Source organism: Delphinapterus leucas, chromosome X (assembly GCF_059928025.1).
Source record: "Delphinapterus leucas isolate spDelLeu-1000000601 "Yukka" chromosome X, BTC_Dleu_Yukka2, whole genome shotgun sequence".
NCBI classification, from domain to species: Eukaryota; Metazoa; Chordata; class Mammalia; order Artiodactyla; family Monodontidae; genus Delphinapterus; species Delphinapterus leucas.
In genome coordinates, this window is record NC_143150.1 from 1,282,022 (window position 1) to 1,304,339 (window position 22,318).

At 55.3% G+C, this 22,318-nt stretch overlaps 1 protein-coding gene across 1 annotated transcript; it reads left to right on the forward strand.

The window, feature by feature from the left end:
* Positions 1-4,673: 4,673 nt before the first annotated feature.
* LOC149744107 (sodium- and chloride-dependent creatine transporter 1-like) lies at positions 4,674-15,126 on the forward strand. The gene is made up of 11 exons (XM_089903905.1): positions 4,674-4,826; positions 9,334-9,719; positions 9,955-10,015; positions 11,503-11,651; positions 11,740-11,864; positions 12,509-12,621; positions 12,754-12,891; positions 12,971-13,073; positions 13,164-13,328; positions 14,490-14,545; positions 14,779-15,126. The coding sequence occupies exons 1-11, from the start codon at positions 4,674-4,676 to the stop codon at positions 15,124-15,126; spliced, it is 1,797 nt and encodes a 598-aa protein (XP_089760031.1).
* The last annotated feature ends 7,192 nt before the right edge of the window (positions 15,127-22,318 follow it).

A 22,318-nucleotide genomic window follows, 5' to 3' on the forward strand; every position in this document is an offset into this window, starting at 1 on the left:
TCTGGGCCAATTTTGGGTGCCCTGTCTGGAAAGGGAAGGTCCTTCTCCTTGTCCCTTTCCTCCAGCTGCCCCTTGCAGTCCCTCCCCTCCTTTGACTCATTTGTCTCCTTTTCTACCACAATATGAGTTGATCAGCAAGGAGCTAATCCCTTAACAAGGAAAGAGGCCTATTTCTCCCTTGAAGTAATAAAGGAGGGCCAAGTCCTCAGACCACAGTAGTTAAATAAATAAAATTATGATTCCCTCAATTCATTAATAGTCAAGACTTTGCTATTGCAAGTGAAAAAAAGTAGAACAGAAACAATCTAAAATATTCCCATTGGCTTAAGCGAAAGGGAGAATTTCTGGGTCTGTATAACCGAAAGGTACAGAGGTAGTTCCTGTCTTCAGGCATGGCTGGATCCAGGATTTGGTTCTCTGAGATGTGTCTTCTTCTTGCTCTTGCTTCCCCTCTGTCCATTACGAGTCTGCCCTCCTGCAGCCCCCAAACTGTCACTGGTTGGATGGGATCACCACGGCCGGAGGAAAGCAGTGCTCCGATTGGCCAGGCCTGATCCACATGCCCAGCCCTGGAATCAGAGGTGACGTCAACTCTATCAGAACCATAATGGCCAAGAGAAAAGGAAAGGGGAGAATTTCTAGCGTGACATGACGATACCAGTACCAAGAGAAAGGACACGGATGCTGGGTGACAAAACCCACAGATGTCCTCTACAGTGGTGCAGACTTTTCATCAAATTCAAAATCAATGTCCAATGTTTTAAAGGAACAAGACTAGGAAAGATTATTCCTTAATCTAACAGAACAGTATTTGTACTTTCCCAAAATAAAAATACTTATGTCAGAAGGAATACATACGTGATGAAAATATTTAAACAATACGTACATGTGAAACTTACCAGGTGGAGTTTCTTTCCCTAATGCTAATGTCTGGAGATGAGCATTCCTGATGGTGGAGGTGGCTCACTCTAGGTAGTTACTATGCATATCCCCACACATTCACATGGTGGCAGCACAGTGTGACAACAGAACATACCGTACAGAGAACACAGCATATACCACGCAGAGATTCTCAACTTGTTTTAATCTTTCTTAGTACCCAGCTATCTACCTTGCTCTTTCTCTAACTGCCACACGGTTTTCCACTAGGATGGGCTTACTGTAATTTACTGAATCTTTACTCAGTTGAAGCTTTTTTACTCAATGCTGTAATTAACATTCTGGTTAATTCTGCCTTGTTTGCATATGCAAGAGTTTCTCTCTGAAAGATTCCCAAAGGTAGGCCAAAGGGTAAGAACAGCTTAAACTTCAATATAAAATGCCAAATAAACGTCCCGATAGCTTTACTAACACTCCAACTGATAAGGTATAAAAGTCTTTGTTTGTAACAAATATTGGAGGTTGTTAATTAGTTAAATTATTCCTACACTAAAACCTGCCCTGTTCTCACCCAAAGGAAGACTTGAAAGGCTCAAATTGTTCCCAAGTAACTTAAGAGAGTCCCAGAAAAAAGCTCAAGAATATGTTTGGGAACACCAATATCCAGCATCCAAGGTAAAATTTCACAATGTCTGGCATCCAATACAAAATCACCAGGCACGAAAAGCAGCAGGAAAATCCAGTCCCATTAGGAGAGAAATCAATCACAAAGAGGCATCCCAAGTGGAACGGAAAAAGTAAAACTACCTTATCTGCAGACCACCTGATCATGTACGTAGAAAATATGATGTAATTCACAGAAGAGCTACGAAAACTATAAGGGAATTTAGCGAGGTTGCAGGAAACACTATACATTAGAGGGGGCTAACTCCTTCCCCAAAGACTTAACTGATTGTCCCAAAACTTTTCTTCACTCGTCTGAAACAAGGTCAGTCGACCACAAAGTTCCAGTTCCAGTGTTTCTGGGTTGTTTGATCTTCTGCAAACTAAGCTTTTTATTTTGGCAGGAATCAGACCTACTGGTACGAGGTGGTGGGCAAACTAGAATTCTGGTGGGAGGGCACACTTTCTGAGCAGCAACCATGTACTGTACACCAACAGCCTTAAAAAATCAATAGAAAAGTGAATTTTTACCTCAGCAATTCTACCCTTTGGAATCTACCTTGAGGACATAACCAGTCAGGCAAATACTTACACAGAAGAATTCCACTGACTCGTTTCTTATAATAGGGAAAAATGGAAACGTATTAAATGTTAACGCTTATAGTACCTCTTTTATGCAACCAAGTACGCGTTTTTGAAGACATTTTAGGGGGAAAAGAAGCTCATACGTTAAATGAAAATAATTCAGGAAAAAAATTAACCATGAACTTGCAAAAATTACACTATCTTCTTGCTATATATAAATGAAAGTATAAAACTAAGAAAATATTCCAAAATACTGATAGTAGCTAACGCTGAATGACACGACATAATGCATTTTACTTTTCTTCCATCTCCTACACCGTCTTCAATTACCTTGTACTACTAGAATACCTGAAGCCCAGAACCTTCCCTTGAAACCAAGGACAAAGCAAGAAACCGTGGAGGCGCAGTACCTGAAAATATACTCAGACACGGAGTAGTAGTTCAGTTTTATTTTCTGCCGTAACAAACGTTTTGGCACCTCCTCCTCCAGCAACAGGGAAACAACAGGGCCAAGCGGGCGCAAGACCAATGCAAGCAAACAATTAGGGCCCCAGAATAAAGTGGCAACTAGTGTAGGAATCAACGCACTGGGGAGGGACGCCCTGCCTAGGAAGAGACGCTAGGTTAGTCCTACGCCCCCTTTCCTGGCCCGGGCTTCGTGAAAACATGGAGCACAAAGCGCTGCATGGTCCGCAGCAACAGAGAAGGCTGGTTGGGACCGGAGGTGATGGAAATCTGGAGTCAGCCCGGGTCCTCAGCACTCACTGGGCTAAAAGGGAGAGCAAGAGAAAACCCAGTGAAATGTGGTAACCGTGAGCCTAATGCTCTGCCCCCTCAGCGCGCGGCAGGCTCGGCGCGCAGGTCTACGTCCTCAGACCCCGCCTCTGGGGGTCTCCAATTCACGCTTAGAACCAGCCCGGCCACCTGCCACCGCCCCCCACCGGGGCCCCTCGGAGAACTAACACGGCTAGGGTGCTGCCGCACACCGCGAGCTCCTTCCACACCGCCCCTCGGTGGCGCTGGGCATGTGGCGCCGGGGGCTGGCAGGCCCTCTCTGCCTCCACGGGCCATCGGAGGGGCACCGGGAAGGAGCCGGTGGCGGCACGGCCAAGGAACCGGCTCCCGACCTGGCCTGTGCTGCACGCCTGCGTGCCCTCAGGCCGCTCTCACTTGTCTCGGCCCCCTCCAGGTCTGCTCCGCCCCCTTCTGGTCCCTCAGGCCGTCTCCCCCCGCGGCCCCCCCCCACCCCGCCGCCTCTCCCCGGCCCCGCTGACCCCTCCCCCACGAGGCCAAGGCCTCCAACGGTCTTGCTCCCCCTTCCCCCACCCCTCCACATCCCCGGGCTGACCCCCTTCTCCCCCTTCCACTGGCTCCCGAAGGCGCATCCCTCGGCCTCTCCTCAAACAGAATATAACTGGAGCAGTTGGCTTCCGGATCCTCTGCCCACGGGCCCGACAAACCCACCCAGCCCTGAGGCGGCGTGTCCACCTGGTCCCGGCGCGGCGTGTCCACCTGGTCCCGGCGCGGCGTGTCCAGCTGGTCGCTGCTCAGCGTGTCCACCTGGTCCCGGCACGGCTTGTCCACCTGGGTGCAGTGCGGGTTGGCCACCAGGCCGTGGGACGGCGTGGGGACGGAGACGCCATATTCGGGGTCTGCCCGCCCCGGGCAAACCATCTCCTCTCGGCCCAGGAGCAGGCGGCAGCTGCAAGGCCTGTGGACCTCCGACCTCTTGTGCGACACCTCTGGCTCCATCTGGCTCGCCCTGGCCTTCACCACCTGTCGCCACGCCGCCGCCATCGCCTTGGTCTGCGGCCTCCATGCTGCCACACGCTTCGCTTCTGCCCTCCACGCCCAGCACGAGCTTCTGAGGGAACGAGGCCCCCACAGGAAGCTCCGCCCCTCGGCGCCTGACGTCACTGGGGCTCCCAGGGCGCCTACGCAAACAGGCCCTGCCGCAATTCCCCGGATGTCACGCTTGCGAGGCCTCTGGGCACGTGACTGCTTGCCAGCAAACCGGCAAACCCCAGACGAGCCACATGCACCTCAAAGTCTGGGCTGGGGCCAGCTGAGCCACCCTCCGTGTGACCAGCCTGCTGAAAGCAGGTCCCTGTCATCGAGTTCTGCAAGGGAGTCGGGCACCTCTGGGCCAGGCCCGGCCAGGCCTCTGGTCTCCCACACGTAGCTCGAGTCTGCATGTGTGTGCATGGGCACGAGTGCTTGTGTCAGGGCCCGACCCTGGGGTCCGTAGGATGCCAGGGATGCATAGCGGGCAGTGCCTGCCCACCTGGGGAGGGAAGCGGGGTCTGCTACTAGGTCTGCTGGGGACGGCGTGGGGCCGGGCCACCAGGGGCTCCAAGGCTCTGGGGACACAGACTGCAGCGACACCAGGCTGCAGGCGTGGCCCGGGCCGGCCAGGTGCATGGGGAGACGGGCTGGATGTAAGGGCTGTGGCGGCAGTGAGGTGGGGGGAGAGGCGGCCACCCTGGGGGGGTGGCCCCACCCCAGGACAACCCGCAGTTTCCTGGCCGTTTGGTGGCACAGCCCTCATGGGATTTCCCTCCCCCAGGAACAAAGTCTTGCGGCTCTCCGGGGGCCTGGAGGTTCCGGGGACCCTCAGCTGGGAGGTGACCCTGTGTCTGCTGGCCTGCTGGGTGATGGTCTACTTCTGTGTCTGGAAGGGGGTCAAGACAACAGGAAAGGTACAGCCGGGGTGACGGCAGGGCTGTGGGCAGCACTGCCTGGGGTGGTGTAGCTGTCTGCCAGCGACCACTGCTGCCAGGGGAGGAGACGGCACCAGGGCCAGAGCCCGAGGAGGGGCAGGGACTTCAGTCTGGGCCACTTGATCCCTACCCCCTGGCTGGAGAGTCCTCCCCATCCTGCGCCTCCAGGCCCGGCAGCCTTCCCTCCCGAGTGGAGGTGGAGTGGCCCCGGCAGCGGCTGCCCCTTCCCTGTGGTGGGGGGCATCCCTGGCTCGCCTTCCCTCCCTTCCAGTTCCTCTCGGTTCTGGCTCTGAGTCAGCTTTTGACCTTCTCGGTCTGTCTCTCTCACCTGCCTGTCTGCCCTCGGGGACCCAGCGGGAACCTGGACACATCCCTCGCTCAGGGGCTCCCTGTCAGGTTGTGGGGACAACTGTGTGAACAGACACACAATAAGACAGCGTGCCGGCGGGAGGGAGGGAGTCACAAGAGGGAAGAGATATGGGAACATATGTATATGTATAACTGATTCACTTTGTGATACAGCAGAAACTAACACACCATTGTAAAGCAATTATACTCCAATAAGATGTAAAAAAAAATACGCAAGGGGAAAGGGGAAGGGGAAGGGACGAAGCCAGAGAGGATACAGGCTGCATCACGTAGGACTTTTCAGGCCACCGTAAGGCTTTGTTTTCAACTCTGACAGGGAGCCCCTTGGAGGGCTTGGAACCGAGTTGAACAGAAACAATCAAAAATATCCACATTGGCTTAAGCCAAAAGGAGAATTTCTGGGTCTATGTAACTGAAATGTACACAGGAAGTTCCTGTCTTCGGGCATGGCTGGATCCAGGACTCGGTTCTCTGAGATCTGTCTTCTTGCTCTAGCTTCCCCTCTGTCCATTGCCAGCCTGCCGCCCCTGCAGCCCCAAAAGTGTAACTAGTTGGATGGGATCACCGCGGCCGGAGGAAAGCAGTGCTCCAATTGGCCAGGACTGAGCCACATGCCCACACCTGGAATCAGAGGTGACGTCAACTCTATCAGAACCATAATGGCCGAGAGAAAAGGAAACGGGAGATTTTCTACGGTGACATGAGGAGACCAGTACCAAGAGAAGGGACACGGATGCTGGGTGACAAAACCCATAGATGTCCTCTACAGTGGTGCAGACTTTTCATCAAATTGAAAATCCATTTCTAATGGTTTTTTTAAAAAAACCAAGACTACGAAACATTCTTCTCGTAATAGAGCATGTGCCCTGTTACTGGCCCTCCCATCAGCTCCCATACCCTGACTCTGGGCTTCCACATCCACTTAAGCGGGGTGTCCTCTGCCTAATCCTCCCACACAGACCTTTGCTGAATTTAAGTTTGTTAAGTAAGTGCTTTTAAAGGGAAAATAATGGAGCAGACTATTGTTTTCCAAAGGAAAACCATTCCAAAACTAATAATTCCTTAGGAAAATATTTAAACAACTTGGAAATCTAAAATCTAAATAGTGAAAGGTTTCTTCCCTAATGCCCAGTGATGACATTGAAAGCAGGGTGGCTCATTCCAGGTGGTGACTCTGCCTTTCCCCACATGGCCATATGGTCAGAATGTATTCAAAAACAGGAATATGCCATACCCAGAATTCTGCAATTTGTTTTCATCTCTTTCCATATTAGTTCCCAGTTATCGACTTTGCTCTGACTGCCGTGTGGTACTCCACCAGGACGGACTTGCTATGATTTACTGAACGTTTCCCCTGTTGATGTACATTCTACCGATTTTTCCAATGACAAACAATGCTGTAATTAACACTATGGCCAATGCTTCCTTGTTCACATACACAAGAGTTTTTCTGTGATAGATTCCCAAAGGTGGGTCAAAGGATATGCATATCTTAATATTTAAGAGGAAATGCCAATCAAGTGTCCAGATAGATTCTACCACCACTCTGATAGTGTATGAGTCTTTGTTTCTAACTATAGCCTTCTCAAACACAGACGATTTCAGTTAATTAAATTAATCCAAAGAAGATGTGGCACATATATACAATGGAATATTACTCAGCCATAAAAAGAAACGAAACTGAGTTATTTGTAGTGAGGTGGATGGACCTAGACTCTGTCATACAGAGTGAAGTAAGTCAGAAAGAGAAAAACAAATACAGTATGCTAACACATATATATGGAATCTTAGAAAAAAAAAACAGGTCATGAAGTACCTAGGGGTAAGACGGGAATAAAGACACAGACCTACTATAAAATGGACTTGAGGATACGGGAAGGGGGAAGGGTAAGCTGTGATAATGGGAGAGAGTGGCATGCACATGTATACACTACGAAACGTAAAACAGATACCTAGTGGGAAGCAGCCGCATAGCACAGGGAGATCAGCTCAGTGCTTTGTGACCACCTAGAGGGGTGGGATAGGGAGGGTGGGATGGAGGGGGACGCAAGAGGGAAGAGATATGGGAACATATGTATATGTATAACTGATTCACTTGGTTATAAAGCAGAAACTAAAACACCATTGTAAAGCAATTATACTTCAAAAAAGATGTTAAAATGTATTAATCCTACAGTGAGAGCTGCTCTGGTCCCAGAAAGCAAATCTTATAAATCTAAGACTCAGGGGCTTCCCTGGTGGTGCACTGGTTGAGAGTCCGCCTGCCGATGCAGGGGACACGGGTTCGTGCCGCGGTCCGGGAGGATACCACATGCCTCGGAGCGGCTGGCCCCGTGAGCCATGGCCGCTTGGCCTGCGCGTCCAGAGTTTGTGCTCTGCAACGGGAGAGGCCACAACAGTGAGAGGCCCGCGTACCGCAAAAAAAAAATACAAAAAAAACCCCGCTAAATTCAAGAGGTTCAAACTGTTTCCAAGTCACTTAATAGGATCCCAGAACAAAGCTTAAGAATAAGTTCAGGAATATAAACACATCCAGCACCCAAGGGAAATCTTATAACGCCTAGCATCCAATCTAAACTTACCGGGCATGCAAAGAAGCATGAACATATAAACGTTATGACAGAAATCAGTTAAAATGCATCGATTGGAAAGGAAGATGTAAATGTGCCTTTATTTACAGACAAAATGACTGTATATGTAGAAACGCCCATGGGATTTATAAAAAGAGCTATTACTATCAACTGGTGAGTTTATCAAGGTTGCAGAATACAAGCTGCTTTAGAGGGAGCTTACCACCTCACCCCAAACACTTAACCAACTGCCCCAGCACTTTTCTTTGCAGACGTGAAACAAGGTCGGTAAGCCACAGTCTCTTACTTAGTATTCTGGCGTTATACGTTAATATAAAAATGTAACTATAGAACTAAGAAAATATTCCAAAATTAACATTGAATGGCAGGACACAATTTTCTTTTTGTTCCACTTCTGACATTGTCTTCAATTAGGTGCGCTACTTGAATAGCTGAATCCCAGACCTCCCCTCCAACCTGAGCACAAATGCAAGAATATTAGGAGGTGCAGAAGCTAAAACTAAACTCAGACACAGAACAGCAGGTCAGTTGTATTTTCTGCAGTTAACATTTAATCAGCAAACAAAATACGTGGACCCTGAGCGCCCAAGGGCCAGTACAGGCAAAACACGAGGCCGCAACAAGTGGTGACCACTGAAGAAAGCAAGGCCCTAGGGAAGGACGCCAAGGACACAGCACATAAGTTAGGGTTAGCGCCCTGGGGCCTGCTGACGCTAAACGAAAAACTGGGTAAAAATGTACTGCAAGATGTGAACCACCCAAGAAAGCTGGTTCACACAGGACATGATGGAACTTCGGAGTTGGCCAAAGTCTTCAGCAGTGAATCGGCTAAAAGGGAGGGAAAAATAAAATTCAAGTTTGGGGAGGCACACGTCCCGCCCTGTCCCCCCACACCGACAATCCCAGAGCAGCACACTTCTTCTTTAGGCTTAACCCTCCCTTACAGCTCCACCTGGCCTGAGCCTGGCTCTGGCCACCTGCCACCAGCCCCTCCCTAGACCCCTCTAGAACCCACATGACCAGGACGCGGCCCTCCACAATGAGCTCCTTCTGAATGGGCTCTGGGACTAGAAAATATACACTCAGCAACTGGTGGGCGATCTCCGCGTCCATGGGCGATGGGAAATGCACAGTAAGGGTGCTGGAGGAGATATGGTTAAGGCACCACCCACACTACTGATTTCGCCTGTGCCTCAGGCTTCCTCCTCACTGAGACCCGCCTTCACCCCCCCACACCCCTGGCTTCCCCGCCAGACCACCCCTTAGGGCGTCCACAACCTCCCACCCTATACACTGAGGGCACCCTGGACATCACCACCCCTACCCTCTGGTTTCCCTCAGGTTGGTTTGCCCCACCACCATCCCGTCAGCCCAGACCACCCTTGGCCCATACCCTCCAGCCGCCCAGAGTTCCCTCCTTCTACACTTCAGGCCCCACCGCCTGCAGCCCCTCCCCACAAACCACCTCCAGCCCAGCCCCTGGCCGCCCGGCCCACTGGGGCTCTTGCAAAAGGATACCACTGTAGCGCTTCTGGACCCGGACCTCCGGCCCCGGGTGCTGCGTTTCTACGTGGCCCTGCTGCGTGGGCTGCCCACTGGATCTGCACAAGGCCACTGACAGCACCACCTGCCTCTCCTGCGACGCCAGGGTTGCCAGGGTTTCCAGGGTTGCCAGGATCAACTGGGTCACCGGCGTCACCCTGGCCACCACGTGCTGCTCCCACTGCAACGGCCGCGGCACCTACGCCTTCGTCTGCTGCCCTCATGGCTCCTTCACCATCTGCCTCAGACTCCATCTAGAACCGCTTCCACCCTCCCTACGAGCGGGGAAAGGAAAAAACGGTCCCTCACAAAACCAACTGGCTAACGGCCCCTCAGGCGGGGATTCCCAGAGCGCCTGCGCAGACCGCTGGTAACGCCTCCTGACTCTTCATTGGTTCCCACCAACAGAGCCTGCAGGCTCTCCAGCCAATGGTCGGCCCCTTACCAAGCTCCACACCGCAGAGCGCTGTGTAACCCCAATGAGCCTGCGCAAACACACACCCACATCTTCCGGTCCGTTTAACCGTCCTACCTCGGGCCCAGGCTCCCCGTAAGCGGCTTAGCCTTGCGGCCTCTAGGTGACGCTCCTGCCCGTTGTGTGGCAGGAGCTCCCCAGGGCGCATGTGCAAACAGAGCCCCGCCCCACTTCCTAAGGCCTTTGGGCACGTAAGTTTCCCTGCCAAGCCTGCAAACCCCAGGCGAGCCCCGTGCACTTCGAAGTCTGTGTCAGTGCCAGCCTGGCCAACTTCACGTGTGACCAGCCTGCTGAGCACAGGTCCCTGTCATCGAGTTCTGCAAGGGAGTCGGGCACCTCTGGGCCAGGCCTGGCCAGCCCTCTGGTCTCCCACATGTAGCTCGAGTCTGCATGTGTGTTCGTGTGCACGCGTGCGTGAGTCGGGGCACAGCCCTGCGGGGATGAGGCCAGGGATTCAGAGCGGGCGGTGCCTCCCCGCCTGGGGAGGGAAGCGGGGGGCTGCTGCTGGCCCCGCTGGGGACGGCATGGAGCCGTGCCGCCAGGGGCTCCAAGGCTCCGGGGCCAAAGACTGCAGCGACTTCAGGCTGCAGGCTTGGCCCGGGCTGGCCAGGTGCATGGGGGAGACCGGCTGGCCGGAAGGACTAGGGCGGCGGTGGGGGGGGGGAAGGGCGGGAGGGGAGGGGGGGAGGGGCTGGGGCGCCACCCCAGGACCACCAGCAGTCTCCTGGCCCTTTGCTGGCACAGCCCTCATTGGCATTCCCTCCCCCAAGAACAAAGTCTTGAGGGTCTCCGGGGCCTGAAGGTTCCGGGGACCCTCAGCTGGGAGGTGACCCTGTGTCTGCTGGCCTGCTGAGTGCCGGTCTACGTTTTTGTCTTGAGAGGAGTCAAGTCAACAGGAAAGGTACAGCCGGGGTGACAGCAAGCCCGGAGTCAGCACTGCCTGTGGAGTGTCGGTGTCTGCCAGCGACCACTGCTGCCACGGGAGGAGACGGCACCAGGGCCAGAGCCCGAGGAGGGGCAGGGACTTCAGTCCGGACCACTTGATCCCCACCCCCTGACTGGAGAGTCCTCTCCACCCTGCGCCTCCAGGCCCGGCAGCCTTCCCTCCCGAGTGGAGGTGGAGTGGCCCCGGCAGCGGCTGCCCCTTCCCTGGGGTGGGGGGCATCCGTGGCTCGCCTTCCCTGGCTCGCCTTCCCTCCCTTCCAGTTTCTCTCGGTTCTGGCTCTGCGTCAGCTTTTGACCTTCTCGGTCTGTCTCTCTCACCTGCCTGTCTGCCCTCGGGGACCCAGCGGGGAGCGTGGACCCATCCCTCCCTCAGGGGCTCCCTGTCAGGTTGTGGGGACAACTGTGTCAACAGACACACAATAAGACAGCCTGCCGGTGGTTGCGGGACACGCGGGACACGGCCAGGTCTCTGGAGGGCGGGAGCGTTCCGGCAGGGTCCGCAGAGCAGCCGCTTGGCGCTGCTTGCGTGGGAGGCAGAGGCCTTTGCTGTCGTCTTGATCTTGCCTGTGTCTCTGGCTAGCTGAGTTCTAATCCCCGGCACCAAGGACCCCCGCCTCTCTGCAGACCAGGACCTGGAGTCGGCACGGGAGGCGTGGGACCTGCCTGCGGGCTGCGGCCTTGCTCCCCGCCAGGGGAGGGCCCTGCCTCTCCCTCCCTCTGCAGCTGACCTGTGCTCGCCGTGGCTCCTCACACCTGCTCTCCCCTCGCTCATCTCCAGGTATGGATAGATGCCGGGACCCAGATTTTCTTTTCTTACGCCATTGGCCTGGGGGCCCTCACGGCCCTGGGCGGCTACAATCGCTTCAACAACAACTGCTACAAGTAGGCACTACAGCCCTGCCAGCCCTGCCCTGCCTGCCCGTGGCCAGCAGGCAGTCTCACCAGCCCACACGGTCCCCTCTGCCCCCAGGGATGCCATCATCCTCGCACTCATAAACAGCGGGACCAGCTTCTTTGCTGGCTTCGTGGTCTTCTCCATCCTGGGCTTCATGGCCACAGAGCAGGGCGTGCACATCTCCAAGGTGGCGGAATCAGGTAAAGACGCCCCAAGCCCCAGCCCGGCCTCTGGAGCAGCGGTAGCTGCTGTCGTAACGGACCGTGTACGCGAACGCACACAGAATGACGTTCTGAGAAATGAGAACAATTCAAACTCAATTTGTCCCATCACTCTGGGCCAGGAGGCCTGGCTGAGCAGCTGCGAGGCACAGCTGTCCAGCCACCTCATGCCAGGCCACGTGGAGCCCCGAGCCCCCATCCGTCTGTATCCAGGGGCCTCGGGGTATGTCCTCACACTTGCCTGAGTGTTGCAGAGGGAAAGGTCGGCCTTTTCTGGGTCAGTGGTGATCTGCGACCACAGTAGCTGCCGGAACCCAGGCACAGAAGGCTGAGCCAGACGCGCCACTCTTATTGGTACAGGTCTACCAAGGGCTTGCGGGAACCTTCCAGCCCCTGGTATGGCGCGCACGCACACACACACACACACACACGCACACACACACAGACGCACACGCTCACGAGGGCTCGAATGGCCCGGCAGTGTCTTGAGAGAAGTCGAAAGGCCCTTGGCCACAGGGTGCCCTGGCATCGTCCACTCCTCTGGTGCCGTGGTGCAGTGTGGAGGGGGACAGGACGTGGGTGGGGGGGCTCCAGGTGTCCACACCCTGCCCCTTCCCCCTCAGGGCCTGGCCTGGCTTTCATCGCCTATCCCCGGGCCGTCACGCTGATGCCTGTGGCCCCGCTCTGGGCTGCTCTGTTCTTCTTCATGCTGCTGCTGCTTGGCCTTGACAGCCAGGTTTGAGAGGGGGGACGCAAGAGAGGGGGCTGGGAGGTAGGGGGGAGGGGTGCTGGCGAGCAGAGGGCACACTGGGCGACGGGAGATGGCAGGTGGGTGGGGAGGGGCACGGCCTGAGTTGCCCGGCCACAGTTTGTAGGTGTGGAAGGCTTCATCACCGGCCTGCTGGACCTCCTCCCGGCCTCCTACTACTTCCGTTTCCAAAGAGAGATCTCCGTGGCCCTCTGCTGCGCCCTCTGCTTTGTCATTGATCTCTCCATGGTGACCGATGTGAGTGGCGGCAGGGTGAGGGATGCCCCTGGCCTCAGGCTGCCGGCTGCCACCTTCCCTGACCTGGCTCCATCCCCAGGGCGGGATGTATGTCTTCCAGCTGTTTGACTACTACTCAGCCAGCGGCACCACCCTGCTCTGGCAGGCCTTCTGGGAGTGCGCGGTGATCGCCTGGGTGTACGGTAGGTCCGGGCCGACAGGCAAGCCGGGCGTGCGGTGCGGTCAGCGGTGGTGCGTCTCTAGCTCTGGCCCTCCGGCCTCGCGTGCCCCAGGAGCCGACCGCTTCATGGACGACGTGGCCTGCATGATCGGGTACCGACCTTGCCCCTGGATGAAATGGTGCCGGTCTTTCTTCACCCTGCTGGTGTGCATGGTAAGGGCCGTGAGAGCCTGGGAAGGGCGAGGGACACTGAGGGAGGGAAGACGAGCCAGGGAAGGTGGGCCAGGGATGCCCCCCACCCCAGGGAAGGGGCAGCCGCTACCGGGGCCACTCCACCTCCACTCGGGAGGGAAGCCTGCCGGGCCTGGAGGCGCAGGGTGGAGAGGACTCTCCAGTCAGGGGGTGGGGATCAAGTGGTCCGGACTGAAGTCCCTGCCCCTCCTCGGGCTCTGGCCCTGGTGCCGTCTCCTCCCGTGGCAGCAGTGTTTGCTGGCAGACACCCACACCACCCAAGGCAGTGCTGCCCCCAGGCCTGCCGTCACCCTGGCTGTACCTTTTCTGTTGACTTGACCCCCTTCCAGACACAGAAGTAGACCAGCACCCAGCAGACACAGGGTCACCTCACAGCTGAGGGCCCCCGGAACCTCCAGGTCCCTGGAGAGCCGCATGACTTTGTTTCTGGGGGGGAGAAAGCCTATGAGATCTGTGCCACCAAACGGCCAGGAGACTGGGGGTGGTCCTGCGGTGGGGCCCCCCGCCCCTCTCCCAAACCCACCGCCGCCGCCGCAGCCCTTGCGTCCAGCCGGTATCCCCCATGCACCAGGCCAGCCCGCGCCAAGCCTGCAACCTGAAGTCGCTGAAATCTGTGTCCCCAGAGCCTTGGAGCCCCTGGCGGCCCGGCCCCATGCCGTCCCCAGCAGGCCCAGCAACAGCCCCCCGCTTCCCTCCCCAGGCGGGCAGGCACCGCCCCCTTGCTATCCTGGCCTCATCCCCGCAGGGCCGGGCCCCGACACACGCACACATGCACAAGAACACACATGCAGACTCGAGCTACGTGTGGGAGACCAGAGGGCTGGCCGGGCCTGGCCCACAGGTGCCCGACTCCCTTCCAGAACTCGATGACAGGGACCTGCGCTCAGCAGGCTGGTCACACGTGAAGTTGGCCAGGCTGGCACTGACACAGACTTCGAAGTACACGGGGTTTGCCTGGGGTTTGCAGGCTTGGCAGGGAAACTTAGGTACCCAGAGGCCTCAGGAAGTGGGGCAGGGCTCAGTTTGCACATGCGCACTGGGGAGCTAAAGCCACACTAAGGGGAGGAGCGTCACCTAGAGGCCTCAAGGCTAAGCCGCTTACGGGGAGCCTGGGCCCGAGGTAGACCGTTTAGAGGGACCAGAAGATGCGGGTGTCTGTTTGCGCAAGCTCATGGGGGTTCCACAGCGCTCTGTGGTGTGGAGCTTCGTAAGGGGGCGACCATTCGCTGGAGAGCCTGCAGGGTCTGTCGGTGGGAACCAATCACGAGTCAGGAGGCGTTACCAAGGGTCTGTTTGCGCAGGCGCTCTAGGAATCCCCACCTGAGTGGCCTTTAGAAGGTTGGATTTGTGAGGGACCGTTTTCTTCTTCCCCCGCTCGTAGGGAGGGTGGAAGTTGTCCTAGATGGAGTCTGAGGCAGATGGTGAAGGAGCCATGAGGGCAGCAGACGAAGGCGCAGGTGCCGCGGCCGTTGCAGTGGGAGCAGCACGTGGTGGCCGGGGTGACCCCGGTGACCCGGTTGATCCTGGAGACCCTGGCAACCCTGGCATCGCAGGAGAGGCAGGTGGCGCATCCGGTGCCCTTGTGCAGATCCAGTGGGCAGCCCACGCAGCAGGACCACGTGGAGACGCAGCACCTGCTGCCGGAGGTCCGGGTCCATAGGCGCTACAGTGGTATCCTTTTGCAGGAGCCCCAGTGGGCCGGGCGACCAGGGGCTGGGCTGGAGGTGGTTTGTGGGGAGGGGCTGCAGGCGGTGGGGCCTGAAGTGTACAAGGAGGGAACTGTGGGCGGCTGGAGGGTATGGGCCAATGGTGGTCTGGGCTGACGGGATTGTGGTGGGGCAAACAAACCTGAGAGAAACCAGAGGGTAGGGGTGGTGATGTCCAGGATGGCCTCAGTGTATAGGTTGGGAGGTTGTGGACGGCCTAAGGGGTGGTCTGGCGGGGAAGCCGGTGGGTGGGGAGGGGTGAAGGCGGGTCTCAGTGAGGAGGAAGCCTGAGGCACAGGCGAAATCAGTAGTGTGGGTGGTGCCTTAACCATATCTCCTCCAGCACCCTTACTGTGCATTTCCCATCGCCCATGGACGCGGAGATCGCCCACCAGTTGCTGAGTGTATACTTTCTAGTCCCAGAGCCCATTCAGAGGGAGCTCAACGTGGAGGGCCGCGTCCTGGTCATGTGGGTTCTAGAGGGGTCTAGGGAGGGGCTGGTGGAAGGTGGCCAGAGCCAGGCTCAGGCCAGGTGGAGCTGTAAGGGAGGGTTAAGCCTAAAGAAGAAGTGTGCTGCTCTGGGATTGTCGGTGTGGGGGGACAGGGAGGGACGTGTGCCTCCCCAAACTTGAATTTTATTTTTCCCTCCCTTTTAGCCAATTCACTGCTGAAGACTTTGGCCAACTCCGAAGTTCCATCATGTTCTGTGTGAATCAGCTTTCCTGGGTGGTTCTCATCTTGCAGTACATTTTTACCCTCTTTTTCGTTTAGCGTCAGCAGGCCCCAGGGCACTAACCCTAACTTATGTGCTGTGTCCTTGGCGTCCTTCCCTAGGGCATTGCTTTCTTCAGTGGTCACCACTTGTTGCGGCCTCGTCTTTTGCCTGTACTGGCCCTTGGCCGCTCAGGGTCCACGTATTTTATTTGGTGATTAAATGTTAACTGCAGAAAATACAACTGAGCTGCTGTTCTGTGTCTGAGTTTAGTTTTAGCTTCTGCACCTCCTAATATTCTTGCATTTGTGCTCAGGTTGGAGGGGAGGTCTGGGATTCAGCTATTCAAGTAGCAGGCCTAATTAAAGACAATGTCAGAAGTGGAACAAGAAGAAAATTGTGTCCTGCCATTCAGTGTTAATTGTGGAATATTTTCCTAGTTCTATAGTTACATTTTTATATTAACGTATAACGCCAGAATACTAAGTAAGAGTTTGTAGCTTACCGACCTTGTTTCAGGTCTGCAAAGAAAAGTGCTGGGGCAGTTGGTTAAGTGTTTGGGGTGAGGTGATAAGCTCCCTCTAAAACAGCTTGTATTCTGCAACCTTGCTAAACTCACTAGTTGATAGTAAAAGCTCTTTTTATAAATCCCATGGGCCTTTCTACATATACAGTCGTTTTGTCTGTAAATAAAGGCACATTTACTTCTTCCTTTCCAATCGATGCATTTTAACTGATTTCTGTCATAACCGTTTGGATGTTCCTGCTTCATTGCATGCCCGGTAAGTTTAGATTGGATGCTAGGCATTATAAGATTTCCCTTGGGTGCTGGATGTGTTTCTATTCCTGAACTTATTCTTAAGCTTTGTTCTGGGATCCTATTAAGTGAGTTGGAGACAGTTTGAACCTCTTGAGTCTTAGCTTTTTGTTTTCTTTTGTTTGTTTTTTTGCGTTACCCGGGCCTCTCACTGTTGTAGCCTCTCCCGTTGCGGAGCACACGCTCCGGACGTGCAGGCTCAGCGGCCATGGCTCACGGGCCTAGCCGCTCTGTGGCCTGTGGGATCCCCCCGGACCGGGGCACGAACCTGTGTCCCCTGCATCGGCAGGCGGACTCTCAACCACTGCGCCACCAGGGAAGCCCCTGTGTCTCAGTTTTTTAAGATTTGCTTTTTGGGACCAGAGCAGTTCTCACTGCAGGATTAATTTTTTTTAACATCTTTTTTGGAGGATAATTGCTTTACAATGCTGTGTTAGTTTCTGCTTTATAACCAAGTGAATCACTTATACATATACATATGTTCCCATACCTCTTCCCTCTTGCGTCCCCCTCCCTCCCACCCTCCCTATCCCACCCCTCTAGGTGGTCACAATGCACTGAGCTGATCTCCCTCTGCTATGCGGCTGCTTCCCACTAGGTATCTGTTTTACGTTTGGTAGTGTATATATGTGCATGCCACTATCTCACTTTGTCACATCTTATCCTTCCCCCTCCCCATATTCTCAAGTCTATCCTCTAGTCGGTCTGTATCTTTATTCGCGTCTTACCCCTAGGTTCCTCACGACCTGTATTTTTTTTCTTAGATTCCATATATATGTGTTAGCATACCATATTTGTTTTTCGCTTTCTGACTTACTTCACTCTGTATGACAGAGTCTAGGTCCATCCACCTCACTACAAATAACTCAGTTTCGTTTCTTGTTATGGCTGAGTAATATTCCATTGTATATATGTGCCACATCTTCTTTGGATTAATTTAATTAACTGAAATCTGTGTTTGAGAAGGCTATAGTTCGAAACAAAGACTCATACACTATCAGAGTGGTGGTAGAATCTATCTGGACACTTGATTGGCATTTCCTCTTAAATATTGAGATATGCATATCCTTTGACCCACCTTTGGGAATCTATCACAGAAAAACTCTTGTGTATGTGAACAAGGCAGCATTGACCACAGTGTTAATTACAGCATTGTTTGTCATTGTGAAAAATCGGTAGAATGTACATCAACAGGGGAAACGTTCAGTAAATCACAGCAAGTCCGTCCTGGTGGAGTACCATACGGCAGTGAGAGCAAAGTAGATTGCTGGGAACTAATATGGAAAGAGATGAAAGCAAATTGCAGAATTCTGGGTATGGCATATTCCTGTTTTTGAATACATTCTGACCATATGACCATGTGGGGAAAGGCAGAGTCACCACCTGGAATGAGCCACCCTGCTTTCAATGTCATCACTGGGCATTAGGGAAGAAAGCTTTCACTATTTAGATTTTAGATTTCCATGTTGTTTAAATATTTTCCTAAGGAATTATTAGTTTTGAAATGATTTTCCTTTGGAAAACAATAGTCTGCTCCATTCTTTTCCCTTTAAAAGCACTTACTTAACAAACTTAAATTCAGCAAAGGTCTGTGTGGGAGGATTAGGCAGAGGACACCCCGCTTAAGTGGATGTGGAAGCCCAGAGTCAGGGTATGGGAGCTGATGGGAGGGCCAGTAACAGGGCACATGCTCTATTACGAGAAGAAACTTTCCTAGTCTTGGTTTTTTAAAAAAACCATTAGAAATGGATTTTCAATTTGATGAAAAGTCTGCACCACTGTAGAGGACATCTATGGGTTTTGTCACCCAGCATCCGTGTCACTTCTCTTGGTACTGGTATCCTCATGTCACCCTAGAAAATCTCCCCTTTCTTTTTCTCTCGGCCATTATGGTTCTGATAGAGTTGACGTCACCTCTGATTCCAAGGGTGGGCATGTGGCTCAGGCCTGGCCAATCGGAGCACTGCTTTCCTCCGGCCGCGGTGATCCCATCCAACCAGTGACACTTTGGGGGCTGCAGGGGAGGCCGGCTGGCAATGGACAGAGGGGAAGCTAGAGCAAGAAGACAGATCTCAGAGAACCGAGTCCTGGATCCAGCCATGCCCGCAGACAGGAACTACCTCTGTACATTTCAGTTACACAGACCCAGAAATTCTCCCTTTGGCTTAACCCAATGTGGATATTTTTGATTGTTTCTGTTCAACTCGGTTCCAAACCCTCCAAGGGGCTCCCTGTCATAGTTGAAAACAAAGCCTTACGGTGGCCTGAAAAGTCCTACGTGATCCAGCCTTTATCCTCTCTGGCTTCGTCCCTTCCCCTTCCCCTTTCCCCTTGCGTATTTTTTTTACATCTTATTGGAGTATAATTGCTTTACAATTGTCTGTTAGTTTCTGCTGTATAAAAAAGTGAATCAGTTATACATATACATATGTTCCCATATCTCTTCCCTCTTGTGTCTCCCTCCCTCCCGCCGGCACGCTGTCTTATTGTGTGTCTGTTCACACAGTTGACCCCACAACCTGACAGGGAGCCCCTGAGCCAGGGATGTGTCCAGGCTCCCCGCTAGGTCCCCGAGGGCAGACAGGCAGGTGAGAGAGACAGACCGAGAAGGTCAAAAGCTGACTCAGAGTCAGAACCGAGAGGAACTGGAAGGGAGGGAAGGCGAGCCAGGGATGCCCCCCACCCCTGGGAAGGGGCAGAAGCTGGCGGAGCCACTCCACCTCCACTCGGGAGGGAAGGCTGCCGGGCCTGGAGGCGCAGGGTGGGGAGGACTCTCCAGCCAGGGGCTAGGGATCAAGTGGCCCAGACTGAAGTCCCTGCCCCTCCTCGGGCTCTGGCCCTGGTGCCGTCTCCTCCCCTGGCAGCACTGGCCGCTGGCAGACAGCTACAGCACCCCAGGCGGTGCTGCCCCCAGACCTGCCGTCACCGCGGCTATACCTTTCCTGTTTTCTTGACGCCCTTACAGACACAGAAGTAGACAATCACCCAGCAGGCCAGCAGACACAGGGTCACCTCCCAGCTGAGGGTCCCCGGAATCTCCAGGCACCCAGAGACCCTCAAGACTTTGTTCCTGGGGGAGGGAATGCCAATGAGGGCTGTGCCAGCAAAGGGCCAGGAGACTGCTGGTGGTCCTAGGGTGACGCCCCCAGCCCCTCCTCCCCTCCCCTCCCACCTCCCCCCCCCCACCGCCACAGCCCTTCCGGCCACCCGGTCTCCCCCATGCACCTGGCTGGCCCGGGCCAAGCCTGCAGCCTGGAGCCGCTGCAGTCTGTGTCCCCGGAGCCTTGGAGCCCCTGGCGGCCCGGCCCCATGCCGTCCCCAGCGGACCCAGCAGCAGCCCCCCGCTTCCCTCCCCAGGCGGGCAGACACCGCCTGCTACGCATCCCTGGCACCTTCCCCCCAGGGCCGGGCCCCGACACACGCACTCGTGCCCACGCACACACATGCAGACTCGAGCTACGTGTGGGAGACCAGAGGGCTGGCCGGGCCTGGCCCAGAGGTGCCCGACTCCCTTCCAGAACTCGATGACAGGGGCCTGCTTTCAGCAGGCTGGTCACACGTGAGGGTGGCTCAGCTGGCCCCAGCCCAGACTTTGAGTTGCATGCGGCTCGTCTGGGGTTTGCCGGTTCGCTGGCAAGCAGTCACGTGCCCAGAGGCCTCGCGAGCGTGACATCCGGGGAATGGCGGCAGGGCCTGTTTGCGTAGGCGCCCTGGGAGCCCCAGTGACGTCAGGCGCCGAGGGGCGGAGCTTCCTGTGGGGGCCTCGTTCCCTCAGAAGCTCGTGCTGGGCGTGGAGGGCAGAAGCGAAGCCTGTGGCAGCATGGAGGCCGCAGACCAAGGCGATGGCGGCGGCGTGGCGACAGGTGGTGAAGGCCAGGGCGAGCCAGATGGAGCCAGAGGTGTCGCACAAGAGGTCGGAGGTCCACAGGCCTTGCAGCTGCCGCCTGCTCCTGGGCCGAGAGGAGATGGTTTGCCCGGGGCGGGCAGACCCCGAATATGGCGTCTCCGTCCCCACGCCGTCCCACGGCCTGGTGGCCAACCCGCACTGCACCCAGGTGGACAAGCCGTGCCGGGACCAGGTGGACACGCTGAGCAGCGACCAGCTGGACACGCCGCGCCGGGACCAGGTGGACACGCCGCGCCGGGACCAGGTGGACACGCCGCCTCAGGGCTGGGTGGGTTTGTCGGGCCCGTGGGCAGAGGATCCGGAAGCCAACTGCTCCGGTTATATTCTGTTTGAGGAGAGGCCGAGGGATGCGCCTTCGGGAGCCAGTGGAAGGGGGAGAAGGGGGTCAGCCCGGGGATGTGGAGGGGTGGGGGAAGGGGGAGCAAGACCGTTGGAGGCCTTGGCCTCGTGGGGGAGGGGTCAGCGGGGCCGGGGAGAGGCGGCGGGGTGGGGGGGGGCCGCGGGGGGAGACGGCCTGAGGGACCAGAAGGGGGCGGAGCAGACCTGGAGGGGGCCGAGACAAGTGAGAGCGGCCTGAGGGCACGCAGGCATGCAGCACAGGCCAGGTCGGGAGCCGGTTCCTTGGCCGTGCCGCCACCGGCTCCTTCCCGGTGCCCCTCCGATGGCCCGTGGAGGCAGAGAGGGCCTGCCAGCCCCCGGCGCCACATGCCCAGCGCCACCGAGGGGCGGTGTGGAAGGAGCTCGCGGTGTGCGGCAGCACCCTAGCCGTGTTAGTTCTCCGAGGGGCCCCGGTGGGGGGCGGTGGCAGGTGGCCGGGCTGGTTCTAAGCGTGAATTGGAGACCCCCAGAGGCGGGGTCTGAGGACGTAGACCTGCGCGCCGAGCCTGCCGCGCGCTGAGGGGGCAGAGCATTAGGCTCACGGTTACCACATTTCACTGGGTTTTCTCTTGCTCTCCCTTTTAGCCCAGTGAGTGCTGAGGACCCGGGCTGACTCCAGATTTCCATCACCTCCGGTCTCGACCAGCCTTCTCTGTTGCTGCGGACCATGCAGCGCTTTGTGCTCCATGTTTTCACGAAGCCCGGGCCAGGAAAGGGGGCGTAGGACTAACCTAGCGTCTCTTCCTAGGCAGGGCGTCCCTCCCCAGTGCGTTGATTCCTACACTAGTTGCCACTTTATTCTGGGGCCCTAATTGTTTGCTTGCATTGGTCTTGCGCCCGCTTGGCCCTGTTGTTTCCCTGTTGCTGGAGGAGGAGGTGCCAAAACGTTTGTTACGGCAGAAAATAAAACTGAACTACTACTCCGTGTCTGAGTATATTTTCAGGTACTGCGCCTCCATGGTTTCTTGCTTTGTCCTTGGTTTCAAGGGAAGGTTCTGGGCTTCAGGTATTCTAGTAGTACAAGGTAATTGAAGACGGTGTAGGAGATGGAAGAAAAGTAAAATGCATTATGTCGTGTCATTCAGCGTTAGCTACTATCAGTATTTTGGAATATTTTCTTAGTTTTATACTTTCATTTATATATAGCAAGAAGATAGTGTAATTTTTGCAAGTTCATGGTTAATTTTTTTCCTGAATTATTTTCATTTAACGTATGAGCTTCTTTTCCCCCTAAAATGTCTTCAAAAACGCGTACTTGGTTGCATAAAAGAGGTACTATAAGCGTTAACATTTAATACGTTTCCATTTTTCCCTATTATAAGAAACGAGTCAGTGGAATTCTTCTGTGTAAGTATTTGCCTGACTGGTTATGTCCTCAAGGTAGATTCCAAAGGGTAGAATTGCTGAGGTAAAAATTCACTTTTCTATTGATTTTTTAAGGCTGTTGGTGTACAGTACATGGTTGCTGCTCAGAAAGTGTGCCCTCCCACCAGAA

What these genes read in the sequence shown, in the direction of transcription:
- LOC149744107 (XM_089903905.1), top strand. Translation starts at nt 4,674, where the DNA reads ATGGGATTTCCCTCCCCCAGGAACAAAGTCTTGCGGCTCTCCGGGGGC. An exon ending in GGGTCAAGACAACAGGAAAG is followed by an intron (nt 4,827 to 9,333) that starts GTACAGCCGGGG and finishes ATACCACTGTAG; the next exon opens with CGCTTCTGGACCCGGACCTC. An exon ending in CTCCAAGGTGGCGGAATCAG is followed by an intron (nt 11,865 to 12,508) that starts GTAAAGACGCCC and finishes CTTCCCCCTCAG; the next exon opens with GGCCTGGCCTGGCTTTCATC.